This window comes from Exophiala bonariae, assembly GCF_035927105.1.
Source record: "Exophiala bonariae strain CCFEE 5792 chromosome Unknown scaffold_80, whole genome shotgun sequence".
Classification (NCBI taxonomy): domain Eukaryota; kingdom Fungi; phylum Ascomycota; class Eurotiomycetes; order Chaetothyriales; family Herpotrichiellaceae; genus Exophiala; species Exophiala bonariae.
This window is the reverse complement of record NW_027042555.1, coordinates 421-12,667: the sequence shown is the minus strand read 5'-3', so window position 1 is coordinate 12,667 and position 12,247 is coordinate 421. Positions and strand designations below refer to the sequence as shown.

Below are 12,247 nucleotides of genomic sequence, written 5' to 3'. Positions count from 1 at the left end.
TGAAGGGTGCTGAGTTGAAGGGTGCTGAGTTGAAGGGTGCTGAGTTGAAGGGCGCTGAGTTGAAGGGTGCTGAGTTGAAGGGTGCTGAGTTGAAGGGTGCCGAGTTGGGGGGAACAAAGTTGGGGGAAACAAAGTTGGGAGATGCAGAGTTGGGGAAGTGCAGAGTTGGGGGAACAGAATTGGTAGGGGCAGATAAACGTGGTAGAATATTATTGGGTGCCGCCTATGCTGATTCTTGCCTCTATCGTGGCTCTTCTATGTCCAGGCTTTTGCAGCTTGAAGGGAAGCTAGGTATGCAACAATCTGCCTGAATATGACCTTGAGAGGACCTGTCTATGTCTCTGATAGGCTCAATGACTATCTCTACTAGACCCAGTGACAGTATAAGTAGTAGTCTTCCTTCGCCCACTCCAGACGCGACATCGGAATAGGGTCTCGGAGGTTCGCAGCTGTACCACCCAACACCATGTGTCAATACACTAAAGCCATCCGCATTTACCGACACTGTCCCCGCCGACCAAGTCGGCACCAAGTAGAGCAGCGTTACTACGACAGGTGCTCGAAGGCCCAGAACTCGAAGCCTTATTGCAGCGACGCCACAGAGAGAATCGACATAGCGCAGTTCGGGTCCACTCCTATTGGTGGCCAATGTCCGACCTGCCGTGACTCGGGAGTGTCAGTGGGAACAGTTCGAGTTGAGAATGTAAGCGATCGCAACCACAACAAATTTGCTGATGTGTTTTAACACATTCTTCCAGATGGACAATAATGCCGGACGCTGAGCATAGGTGGAAGATGATAGCCATGCGTCATGACTTTGTTGAAATGATTGATTATCTGCAGTACTATGTGGGATAGTTTATCTGAAGATGAACTGCCAGATACGTCACGTGCCTTGGCCACCTTCCCACGGGTCAGGCCGACAGAAGGTCAATTTCGCGTGGATAAGGTCACGCGAGCCTAACTGCGCCACATAACAAGAACAAAATGAGATTTAGAGTTTCCTTAACCCTCTTCAGCTCTCCCAATAAGAACTCAACTCGCCCCCGGGCGGAAGTAGTATGGTTCTGTATCACCTTATGAAGTCGTTCATCACACCCATGCCAACAGATTAATTGACCGTGGGTACCTGGGTAATGCCGAAGCACATTCAGGGATCGACTGCTAGAATAATCATCACCGGCAATCAAGCTGCAAAAATATATAGCGGCAATGACGAGAATTTCATCCGAGAATTCAACGTCCTGCAGCGACTAGGCAAGCATACAAATGTGGTAGAAATGCTTGATGTCCAAGACAGAACAATTATTCTGCAGGCGGGACGATGTCTGCGAGAAATGCTGCAAGAGGGCGACATCTCACATGAACAGCAAGAAAAATGGGTCTGTGGACTTGCCCGTGGTTTGCAGTACGTGCATGATAACAATGTCATACACGCCGATCTCAACGCTGCCAACGTCATTGTCTCCGGAGATGATATCGCGATGTGGATTGACTTCGGTGGCTCTCAACTTGATGACCAAGAAGCATTGGCGAACTATGACGAGTATAGTTATCGACCGCCAGAGCATCCGGATGCTCCTGTTAACAGGGCAACTGATATCTTTGCTTTTGGCTGTACCGTGTTCGAAATCGAGACAGGCGCACCGCCGTTCTACCACGAGACCAAGCACATGTCACAGGATGGAAGAATATCTTACGTGGAGGACATGTATCGTCAACAACTCTTTCCATCTGTGGAGAACCTTCGCTTTCGCTCCATAATCATGTGTTGCTGGCAGGGACAATACGAGTCGATGAGCGCTCTAAAACAAGATTTAGATTCCATGGGTGTACAGCGATCCAAGCCATTGTCATGGTATGATTTTCCAGCTATGAGAATGGCAATTCGGAACGGTATACGGCGACTTTGGCCTTGCCCAACCATTTGAGCAGTTGTTAAGGGAAACTCGCCAATTTTTGCGAGAAGGAGTGGGGAATTGGATCGTTGGAGTTCGATTGAAAATGTCCTCTGCCTATCAACTCCAGGTTGTGATTGCCATCTGCGTGGAATTCTTGACACGAGACGAACTCTTGATGAAGGCTTGCAACTAGAGATGTCTGCATTTGCTGCCTCCTTCGGCCACGATGTCCGCCTCCCGAGCCAGCAGAGTACCAGCAAATTCTGCAACCAAGGGATGAGAACTTGCCTGCTACTTGTTCTTAAACACTATGATAAATGCAGATTCTAAGACAGCAACATTGTCGAAATGACTTTGCTCTGATCTAACCTTTCTATCTCCAGAAGTTCTCTAGCCAAGTGAATACCGAGTTTCATTTCTTCTTTGGTTTTTTGAACGTCGCCTGTTCTGATGTTTGGGTAACAGAAGTTTCTGGTGTCAGCCGCAGGGGGTCGAGGAGCCTCAGGTCGTCATCATATGTGGTGCCTGATTCCGCGAGATGGTGGCTTTCCAGACCTTGTGAAAGTCCCGATGATGAAGTGAATTGCAGATCCGATTCCTCAGAGACTTCAAAATGTATATCGTGCGGTATTGCATCGATTGCCGAGCAAAGTTTTTTGAAGTGCGCAGGCATCCAGGTGTCGTAGATACTCTTAGTAAACTTGTACGCCGTCCATTTCTCTCTGCCGTCCAATTCAGTAAAATCGAAAGTACGAATTGGATGACGGTAGAACGTGGTCTTCTTGCCCCCCATCACAGGATAATGGCCATAAATCCTCACTGTCCGGTGATCATGCGAAATGGAAAAGGCGAGGATGTGACGATGAAGCTCTTGCTCACGCTTCACGAGTCGGAACAGTTCCACGACCCCTCGAACAGCAAGGGTCATGCTGTGCGCGTTCTGACGATCTGCCACATCGAGTGCGGCCGCACCGCACTTCACTTCACTCGAGAAGAAGGGGAAGTACATGTACCAAGTGCCCATGAAGAAGGAGTTGTCGAAGAGGTCGCCGACGAATGGCTGGAGCTTCTGAATTTGATCTTCTGTAAATGCCGAGCGTTTGAACCCCACAGAATAATCTGGTTGAGGTCGTGTTTTGGTGACTGGGATAGAATTGTTCCAGCCCTCGTTGACGCTCTCGACAAGACACCTTAAATGCTTCGCCCCTTGAACCGCCAATGATTGCGCGGAAGGAACGATGAGTCTCGCGATATCCTGAATGACCTTTGCTTCGTTTCTGTTCTGTACCATCTCGCAGGTATCCTCGAAGAAATCATCCTGAAACAAGGACTGTTCGGGAACTACCTGCTCGGCTTCAAGCAAGGACTTGTACTCTTTCTTGCTCGTTGTTGTAGGACCCTCTTCACTCCGGCCAACATATTTGCCCATAAAGCTACCTTTCGCCTCGAGAAGCGAGTTGTACCGTGGGTCTTGATAAGGAGCACTCTTCTCCTCTCTAGGTTTCTGGTCACTCGGTGTAGTGGAGCTTGGTGCGCCAGACTCGCTATCTGATCGCTTTCTGCGAAGGGACGCTGTCGATTTCTTTCGGGCCAGTAAATGACTCATTTCACCACTTTCATCGAAGTATCCTCTTGGCCAGTGATATGTCTGCGTCCAATATGTAACGGTATCGACGTCTTGAGGAGAGGGTTCAGGACATGATGTTCGCGGTCGTTTTGAAGAGGGCGGTTTTAGTTGCTCTTCAGCTTCTCGTCTCCTTTTCGGAGGCTTCGATGGTAGATGGGTAGGAGGTGGGTGTGCACGCTGTACTGGGTTAGTCTTCCATTGCAGCACAAAATTAACGACTTACTTTAAGACTTTTAATGTCGCTGACTGGCGATGGTAGAGGCTGTTTGCTGTATTTTGGCTGAGTCTCATCAACCTCAATCAAGCGGCTCAAACGTGCGCTCCGTCGAAGAGGGGTTTGCCTTTGTCCTTTGATGATACCTTGAGGACGTTTCCCCTTGCTGGGCAGTCGTGTACTGAAGGAGGAAGCGAATAAATGACCTTGGTGTTGCAGATTCAGGGACTGTCTTCTGGTCTTCGGAATGGTTGCACTGTTTCGTCGTGCCATGGTTGCTCGAAGTGAGAGAGAAAGGAGTGGGCGGCTTCATATTGTTGCTGGCGAAGTTCAGTCGCAGTCGATTCCTTAAGCGCTGAGACGAAGTTACATGTGACATCAGCTGAAGGAGGGATGGTTGGGTTGTGTAAGTCTTGGCGGGTTGGTTGAGAACACGCTACCAACAAAACATTTACCACCCGCGACAATCTTATCACTCCAGCAATCCGAAGAGTACCACATTCGTGTACGGAGGGTTGAGTTCCAAAGCCATTGGATATATTTCTTGATGATTCTTGTGGATCAGTCACCTATACGAGGGTTTTGTGGCCTCCGCTTTTGCGAGGGACAACCCCAAGCAGGTTCGACTGAAGTGCCTCCTCCATTTGGTCAAGCTCATGTTTGATAGGATTTTCCAATCGAGCATCTCATCTGCCGACAACTTTGTCAAATGATCTAAAGTCATCCGACCCCAAGCTAAATTGACTCGAGTGGGCCGAACAGGTGAGGAAAGAGAACCGATTGTCATAGCTCCACGTTTTGCCACTACCACACCACCAGCACGTGAAGCCGCGACTGCATAGCACTTGCGAGGAAATCCACGTTCAAACAATATGCTAGGAAACTAGTGACACATCTCACCCTTTACTGCGCTAAGAACTTTTCATCGATTGCCACTCACGCTCATTGCCTGGTGTATTTTCTTCTCTTCGGTGTGACTAGGCCAGTCGATGGGCATACAGCTCAGATACCCAGACCGGCCGGGAGATCGAGAGTTTCGTGCTGACCAATAGTAAAGACCGCTGCAGTCTTTCCGTCGCTGTGCCTACCAGACAGAGTGGAGGTCTACCAGGTACCCATCCTCTTTGCACATGCCATATCCTGGCAGACCCTGCAGCTCGTCCCTTCATGCTCTCAAACTCCTAAGTGGCAGAATGTCCCCTCTGCTCTTACCTAGCCAAAAGTCCCCCACGTCAGTGCTATCCTATTCGATTCCATTGGCACTTTGTCAAGGATTAATGTCTGCACAGCTTCGACTAGTTCCATCTCGATTTGCTGAAGGTGGACGTTATTATCAAGTCGGCCAGTCGATTTCCAGACGGCGCCTAACGCTCACTATCCACCGTTGTTACCCACACAACCGTGATGGCTTAGAGCCACCTCCATCCTGGTAGCGAAAGGTTTGACAGCCCTAGCCGAAACCGCCCAACAACCAAGTTATGAAGCATCCACACTGCCATTATGCGGTGGGAATCCAACTTCGACAATGAAAATCCCCTCTCGATGCTCGCCCCGACGTGACTTCAATCACAGGGATGCACCACTCCAGTGATGTTGGTTTTATGGCTTGCCTATTCGGTTCCAGCGTCCCTCAGATCACGATTCATGCTCATGGAGAAGACTATCTGTGGACACAGCTGCCAAGGAAAGTGCACTATTAACAACTGAACTGCTGTCTTTCTAATACTATGGATAAATTAACGCACCTTATTTCAGTGTAATCTGCACCTTTGGCCTACCTCAGACGCTACATTATAGTACGACTGGTGGGTGCCTCTTAGGTGCAGCGACGTGGCCTTCAAAATGGCCATGATGGCGCCCTGGCGACAATAACCGAGCACGCGGCACGGAACTTCGCCTCTCCGGTTGGACTCTCGACGCCCTAGGTTATGGTTCCGTGCATCGGCGTACGGCAGTGCTCTCACTGCTCAGAGGACGACTCAGGACACAACACGTCGAGTTCAACATTGCAACCCCATAACTTCGGATGTCTCTAACCAGTTAGATACCTTGGGTTGGGAATGAAAATGGACCTACGGCGAAGTCGGGACACGTTGCTCCAACGTCTAATCGATCCATCGCGATATGAAAACACTATGCGCATGAAGGCTTTACTCCCTATATCTCTTCATGGCTCCATTCTCAATGCACGCGGCAAACCCTTCCACAATCTCCATTTTCATACGTTCCGGGCTAAGTGTCATGTTCCAATCCCCAACTGGGAGATTATTCGCCAAACGTCGGAAATTCCAGACAACCCTAACACCACAGCTCCAGCTGTCATTTTGCTGCGGCGTGGGCTGATTCCCAGTCAGTTCAGACCCTCCACAGTGACACCGGTGTTCGACACTTACAGCTTCACGAAATGTGAATTTTAAGTCACCGAATTCTTCCTACAATCGCGTCAGAATCTCTCCACATAGCTAATGAAGGTCCTCTCACTTTCACCAACTTCTGCACTCGTGTCAGCTTCATGGTGCCGTGGATTACGCTTTGGTCTGCATGCGAATCATAGTGACGGATAACTTCTTCACGCTCATTGATCTCGAGCAATGTGAAATGCCGGTTGCCATGGTTCAGAGGGCAGAAGTACACCAGACGTGTCGAATCCCCATATATCTCATAAGCTTTTTTGCGGAAGTCAATAATCTTCTGGGCCCAGCCAGCAAGAGGTCGCTTGACAGGTTTCATCCTCTCATTTCTTCCCAGTTCGTCTAATGGAACGCTATAGCCATGGTGAACGAAGAAAGGCTTGTCCGATATTTGCATCGCCGCCACAATGGTCCAGGCATCAAACCAATCTTCCTCGCGAAGCCGCCGAAATATGTTGCTATCGAGTTCCACTCCATTGTTAATCGCAACACTGTTACCCTCGCGGATCTTGCGCTTGCCAAGAACCTTGGCTCCGACGTCTTTGATTAATTGTTCCACAGCAGCATTTAAGGTTGCCTTTGAGACGGCATCCTGGTGCGAAATTATGGCATCAGCCCCAGATTTCTTATTCGTCCGATGGTACTCACAGCGTCCACGCAGAGAATGGCATGAAGTACTTGGCATTCCTCCTCTAACACGAGGTTTTCTGCTCTCAATGTCTCACACAGTTCGTGGAGATCCGGACTCTTTTCAGCGATTAGATCTTCCAGTTGTCGACCTAGGATGTCCAATAGTAGAATCCTTCTTGGGTCCTTCTGAATATCTCTGATCATCACATCGAGCTGTTCCCCACTCATTTTGGTGAGCTCCCTACGGAAGAATATAACGTCAGCCAGTGAAAGGAGCTTAGTGTTAGAAGGGTTACTAGATCTTGGGACTAAATAGGATTCCCAGGCCCAAACCCTTAATAAGTTTCGTACTCAACTTTTGGCCTCTGGTGAGCTGTATGCTGATGCGCTTCCTCTGGAGCCGCTTGTCTTGCTTAGCGACACTTAAGCCACGATCCGAGGACAGATGATGTGTACTATTCCCCTCATCTTGCAAGTCAATTCTCCTAACGCCACTAAGACATGTTCCTAGTCGAGTCGTATCCGCTGACAAGTGCTGCATTTCGTTCAGCACATGGATGGCAGCACCTCGGCGACCAACCGGTTTATTCTTCTTGGTGAGGATTGTTGTCAGTGACCGTTCGATCTGGTTATCATCCCACGCTCCCATATACTCCAGCATATTCAAGATCGTCACTCTTTGATTCTCCGACGAGCCCATTTCGAGCACTTGCATCCACATAGAACCGTCAGACCACTGGTTCACCCTGGATACGTCATTGGCCTCAGGATAGTTCTTCCCAAGGGACTGCAGAATCCTCGAATGAACAGCCCGAGGAACCCCGTAAGGATATTTGCTGAATTGATGGATGATGCGCACAGCTTCAAGAATCATGTCCATTAAGGAGGCGGGCTCTGTTAAACATGAATTTATCGCCGATACCGATGAATAAACAACGCTCTCAGCTGGTATCCCCACCTTGACTCCGTTAACCTCTTTCGTTGGGTCTAAGGACGCTGCAATTTGTATCTGCGTGGATAACACAATTAAAGCGCTTCCAGTTTGTTGGAGTAGTGGTGTGCCGAAACCCAATCGTTGCTCCGCTTCGGCTTTGTTCCTTTCTGAAGTAAACCCAACCTTAACCACAGCAGATTCCAAGTGCTCGTCCACAGTGGCTGCCTGGCCCGTATTGTGATCAAGCGGCATAGGTCTAAAATTCAGAGTACGGCCCTCCTGTGGCACATACGGTTGTTGATTGAATGTGATTCGACTGGCGATGTGACCAACTCTGACAACGTCATTCGAGGCTTGGGAGGGATGAGTGACCATGTCACCCAGCTCGGTAATATCTTCAGGATCCTGAACGGAGTATAGTACAACGTCGGTGATGTCCAAGATTTTGGTCTTTGCACTTGAGATCTTCGCAGCGACAGGTGGTCGATACGTCAAGTCCTTATTGGAAACAGCTCTGCGTTTCTTGGAGTGGGCAGAGCCATTACGCAGCCCATCCGTCTCTTGATGAGAGATGGTGTTCTCACAGAGCCGCTGTATCGTTTTCCCGACTGCGCAGGCAGTCTCACGGGCTCGCTCGCAAAGCTTTTAAATCTCGACGTGGAACTAGGGTAGTCCATTGTGAGATACGGCTATCAGCACCTAGGATCTTCAACTTCCACATACCTCTGGTAGATCCTCCATGTTCGCAACCATGCCGGAGGCCATCAAATCAACAAGCTGCCGAAGCAGCGACAGTGCCTGTTGCGTGTTCGCGGACCGAGCACCGAGCGACGATCCTTTGGAGTCAGACGCTCGAGACTTCATCGTCAATTCCCCAGGCGAGACGACGAAACCAATTGATCCGGGGAACACACAGTTCATTGACGAGAGGTGGAATTGGCTGAGGCAGGAGAGAGAGAGAGAAGCAGGAAAACAAAAGGATCGAGGCAGTATTTAACCGTTGTGGCCAGAGGCGTTTCGACCTCCTAGGAAGCTGAACGGATCAGCTAAGGGTCCGAGGTCACATCAGTCGACAGTGTTGGTCTGGACGGGCAGCTTCCGACGGTATTTTTCGACGCCTTCCAATCATCAGGGCGCAATGGCTAGGGTTCGACGAGGACTGGGATAGATTAATGTTCGTTAATGGAGTACCACTTTCCGGCTGCTTCACTTCGCTCGATGAATACTAAACCCCAACGAGATATTGCTGATAGCCTGGAGCCTGCGCCTGGACTCTTTTGCCCCAATGAGTCACTTTGAGCTCCCGTGGCAGCACCCACCTCTCAAATAACTCCTCATGACCGAGGCCGATTTCGTATGAGACCACGGCCGCCGAGAACAGGGACACCCTGCACCACTTTGCCCAACAAGGCCGCCGTCCGGCGTGGCACCTGTATGGACATGCCAATTAAGGGCGTCTTTCCCTCGCAGTCACTGGTAATGCGGATAGGAATGACCGAAGGTCTTGCGGACCAGAGGATTTGGCATGAGCGCTATGCTCGGCTGATAGTACATTCAAGGATCCTCTGCCACTTGGTTTAGGTAGCCACTATCATTACCACTTTTGTAGGGTGGAGCATAGAGAGCCTAGTGCGGATCATTGGGCCCTCATGAGCAACAGTATGTACATGCTGGGCTACTATTCTAAACTACAGTTAACAAGGGTAATTTCGTTAGCTCGACCCGAAGGAACGTGACTCTTGACGAGAGGCTTATAAGGGTGGGTTTAGGCGCTATGCCCCTAAGCATTAACTAAAACCCGCCGGAACTTAGGCTGTGTTTAGGCAGTGAGGGCCTAGAGAATTTGCCAAGCGTCACGTATGTTAGTGTTGAGCTAACGAAAATTACCTTTGTTGACTGTGCCTTATGATCCCCACTTAGTATACTATATGCGCGATCTTTCAGCCTCGTTGGGGCTCAGTACTGATCCAGACTGGCTTACCTTTAGCCTTTCACCGGCCTTTTTCACGTGACTTTATGACTTTGTTTTTTTCGGCAAAGTTGCCTCCGCCGTCCGACCTGTTCCGTTCGATTTGCTGAGAGACCTGGACTCCCAGCTGTTATCAAGTTCCCACCTTAACTTCCTCAAGTCAAACTACGCTGTAATCTCTCTTTACAGTATCAGCTTTTTGATTCTGTAGTCGAGGCTTTTGGGTATTTTGGGACGGCATCTATGAATAGCATCGCCAAAGTTAGAAATAGGGGCGAACCCATATGCTATTTATAGCCATGGCCTAGATTCCTTCACCCTACAAAAACGACCGAATCATCATCCGTACAGGATCACTATTGTCACTCTATCGTGACGGAGTAGTAACCATCATGGAGCGCATCCAATATTGTGTGACTGCGGCAGCAAACCAAAGCGACCTTGATGCTCGAGTCCAGGCTTTGCGGGCCAAGCACGCATCTCTCGACCACCAAGCCGACCAGCTAGGGTCAGATCGCGATGTCGAAGACCTTGGGGAAATTCTCTCGGATCAGCGGGAAGCTGAACAAATTGACACGAAACGTAAGGCTGAGGATGAAGATCGGATCGCTAGCAAAAAATGTCGATATGAACAAAAAGTCAAGAAACGTAAGGTCGAAGATGAAGGTTGTGAACGATCGAGAGCGAGCCTTGGAGCGGAAATAGTGGTGAGTTGGCAGCGATATTCCACAGCAGAAATCTAAGACTCAGCTTAGTCCTTTTTTCAAGAGCTTGATCTTGAGACATGCAAGTATATGCTTGATTTGCTGGGCGAATATCCGCTTAAGCAGCAACAAGATCTAAAGCAGCACTCACGATCACAGACCCCTGGAGCAAGTGTGACAGCCCCTTATTCCACCACCGAACCCAAAGAGTTTCCTGGCTTCCCGAAAGCCCAGTCACACCGGTCAGGCGCTGAGTATACAGGTCCCGGGACAGGAGCACGAGTATCGAATAAAGGTAAGTCGGCTTGTGGCGCTTGTGGTAGGAGGTTCTACCGTCGGACCACTCGCGATAATCGTGAGAAGCAGCATAAAGATGGTCATCCCAATCGCTGTCCAGAACTAGGCGACCACAAGCCATTCGGAATTAAAAACTCAGCCATGATGAGCGCAAAACTGGTCAGATATCCCTATTCGCCTTCACGGCGTTTCCTAACTTCTGTCTGCAGATTTATGAAGAAACGCATCCCTATTACGATTCTAGTGATAAAGCATCTTCTCAAAGCGAGCAGAGCACCCCGTAAGTACTTCTATTGAATATATGGGATCGATCCGGAGATCTAATCATAGTACAGGCGTACGAAGTCAGAACAAGTTTGTCCAGAGAAGAAACGACCCATGATTATATTGAAGATTGGCACCAAAAGTGAGAATCAGGGATGACTGATGGCTTGAAGACAATGTATTAAGTCTCACGTACCGTAGGTCAGTATCCCTTCAGACTCCAGCCCCTACCCACTGTGGAAGACGAGACGGGTTACTAGACACATTACGATTTGAACTAGCGGGAGGTTCCAGACTACCAAATTTTTGCTCCTTTTCTTCCCGTCTTTCTGGATTTATTTAGATCAAGTAGCGAAGGGCTGCGGCCGAAGAACCTCTACTCCACCACCTTGCTGCCGATCCTAATGTTTCTCGAAATTGGTCTCATACCCTCTGCAACCTCTACATCGCCCTGTAGATGGACGTTTCCATCCGCGGATCCCCTACAAGGATCGATATTGAAGGATATACACACCATGCTCCGTAGACCCAAGGAATCACAAGCTTATGTTTAAGGCGTTGCCTTCTGATCCGCCGACGCCACATACCTTAGCCCTGAATTGTGCCTTTCCTAGGCACGAATCCTTGGACATACTATCAGCGGAGCATACCGCTCATGCCGAATCTCCATCCTGCAAGACCTTCAGTCATTTCTATCCTCACTAGCATGGACTGCGATAGGACAGGCTTTCTCAATGCGCATGTCCTCTCCGGCACCGGGCAAGGAAGTGGCCTTTGTGAGCGAAGTGGTGTAAAAGTGTGCTTCACTCATGCCAACGAGGTGTTCCCTGTTCTCGGCGATTGAAATCGCATACCAAATGTGCTACCGCTATTGGGAGCTGTGTGAGAGGTAGATGGTGCCAGAGGCTCAAAGGAGCTCATTCCGGTAGAAGAGTCCAGGGGCGTGCCCTAGGATATCAGCAATGCCTTATTGGGGGTTAGCGACCATCACGCAGTGAAGTAGCAGGGACGTAGTTCCTCCACTGGTGACTAGCCATCTATCCCAATCCTGGTCTACTGGGCATGGTCTTGGAACCTTGATGATGGCAAGGCATCATCATCCACTGCCAGAAGCTGCCTGCCTAGACCAGAACTATCGATCGATGTGACACAGACACGTTAGCTAATCGGTTCAGCATCCTAGGAGGTCGAAACGCCCCAGGGCACAATATTTAAATACCGCCTCGATCCCTTTGCTGTTTCCTGTTTCCCTCTCCCTCAACTACTCCCCAGCTAATCCATCTGTCGTCAAGCGAT

General features: G+C 49.5%; 4 protein-coding genes across 4 annotated transcripts; 1 reads left to right on the top strand and 3 right to left on the bottom strand.

Annotated features, from left to right (window-relative positions):
* Window positions 1-1,136: 1,136 nt before the first annotated feature.
* Window positions 1,137-1,931, top strand: LTR84_012803 (uncharacterized protein; the record flags this gene model as incomplete). The annotated part of the gene is made up of 1 exon (XM_064856319.1): window positions 1,137-1,931. The coding sequence occupies one exon, from the start codon at window positions 1,137-1,139 to the stop codon at window positions 1,929-1,931; it is 795 nt and encodes a 264-aa protein (XP_064699743.1).
* Window positions 1,932-2,313: 382 nt separating this feature from the next.
* On the bottom strand, window positions 2,314-4,015 carry LTR84_012802 (uncharacterized protein; the record flags this gene model as incomplete). Its single annotated transcript, XM_064856318.1, has 2 exons — window positions 2,314-3,705; window positions 3,752-4,015. The coding sequence occupies 2 exons, from the start codon at window positions 4,013-4,015 to the stop codon at window positions 2,314-2,316; spliced, it is 1,656 nt and encodes a 551-aa protein (XP_064699742.1).
* A 1,877-nt stretch (window positions 4,016-5,892) lies between these two features.
* LTR84_012801 (uncharacterized protein) lies at window positions 5,893-7,011 on the bottom strand (the record flags this gene model as incomplete). Its single annotated transcript, XM_064856317.1, has 4 exons — window positions 5,893-6,081; window positions 6,136-6,174; window positions 6,224-6,745; window positions 6,802-7,011. The coding sequence occupies 4 exons, from the start codon at window positions 7,009-7,011 to the stop codon at window positions 5,893-5,895; spliced, it is 960 nt and encodes a 319-aa protein (XP_064699741.1).
* Window positions 7,012-7,078: 67 nt separating this feature from the next.
* Window positions 7,079-8,581, bottom strand: LTR84_012800 (uncharacterized protein; the record flags this gene model as incomplete). Its single annotated transcript, XM_064856316.1, has 2 exons — window positions 7,079-8,359; window positions 8,441-8,581. 2 exons carry the CDS (start codon window positions 8,579-8,581, stop codon window positions 7,079-7,081), a joined length of 1,422 nt encoding a protein of 473 aa, XP_064699740.1.
* Window positions 8,582-12,247: the final 3,666 nt, after the last annotated feature.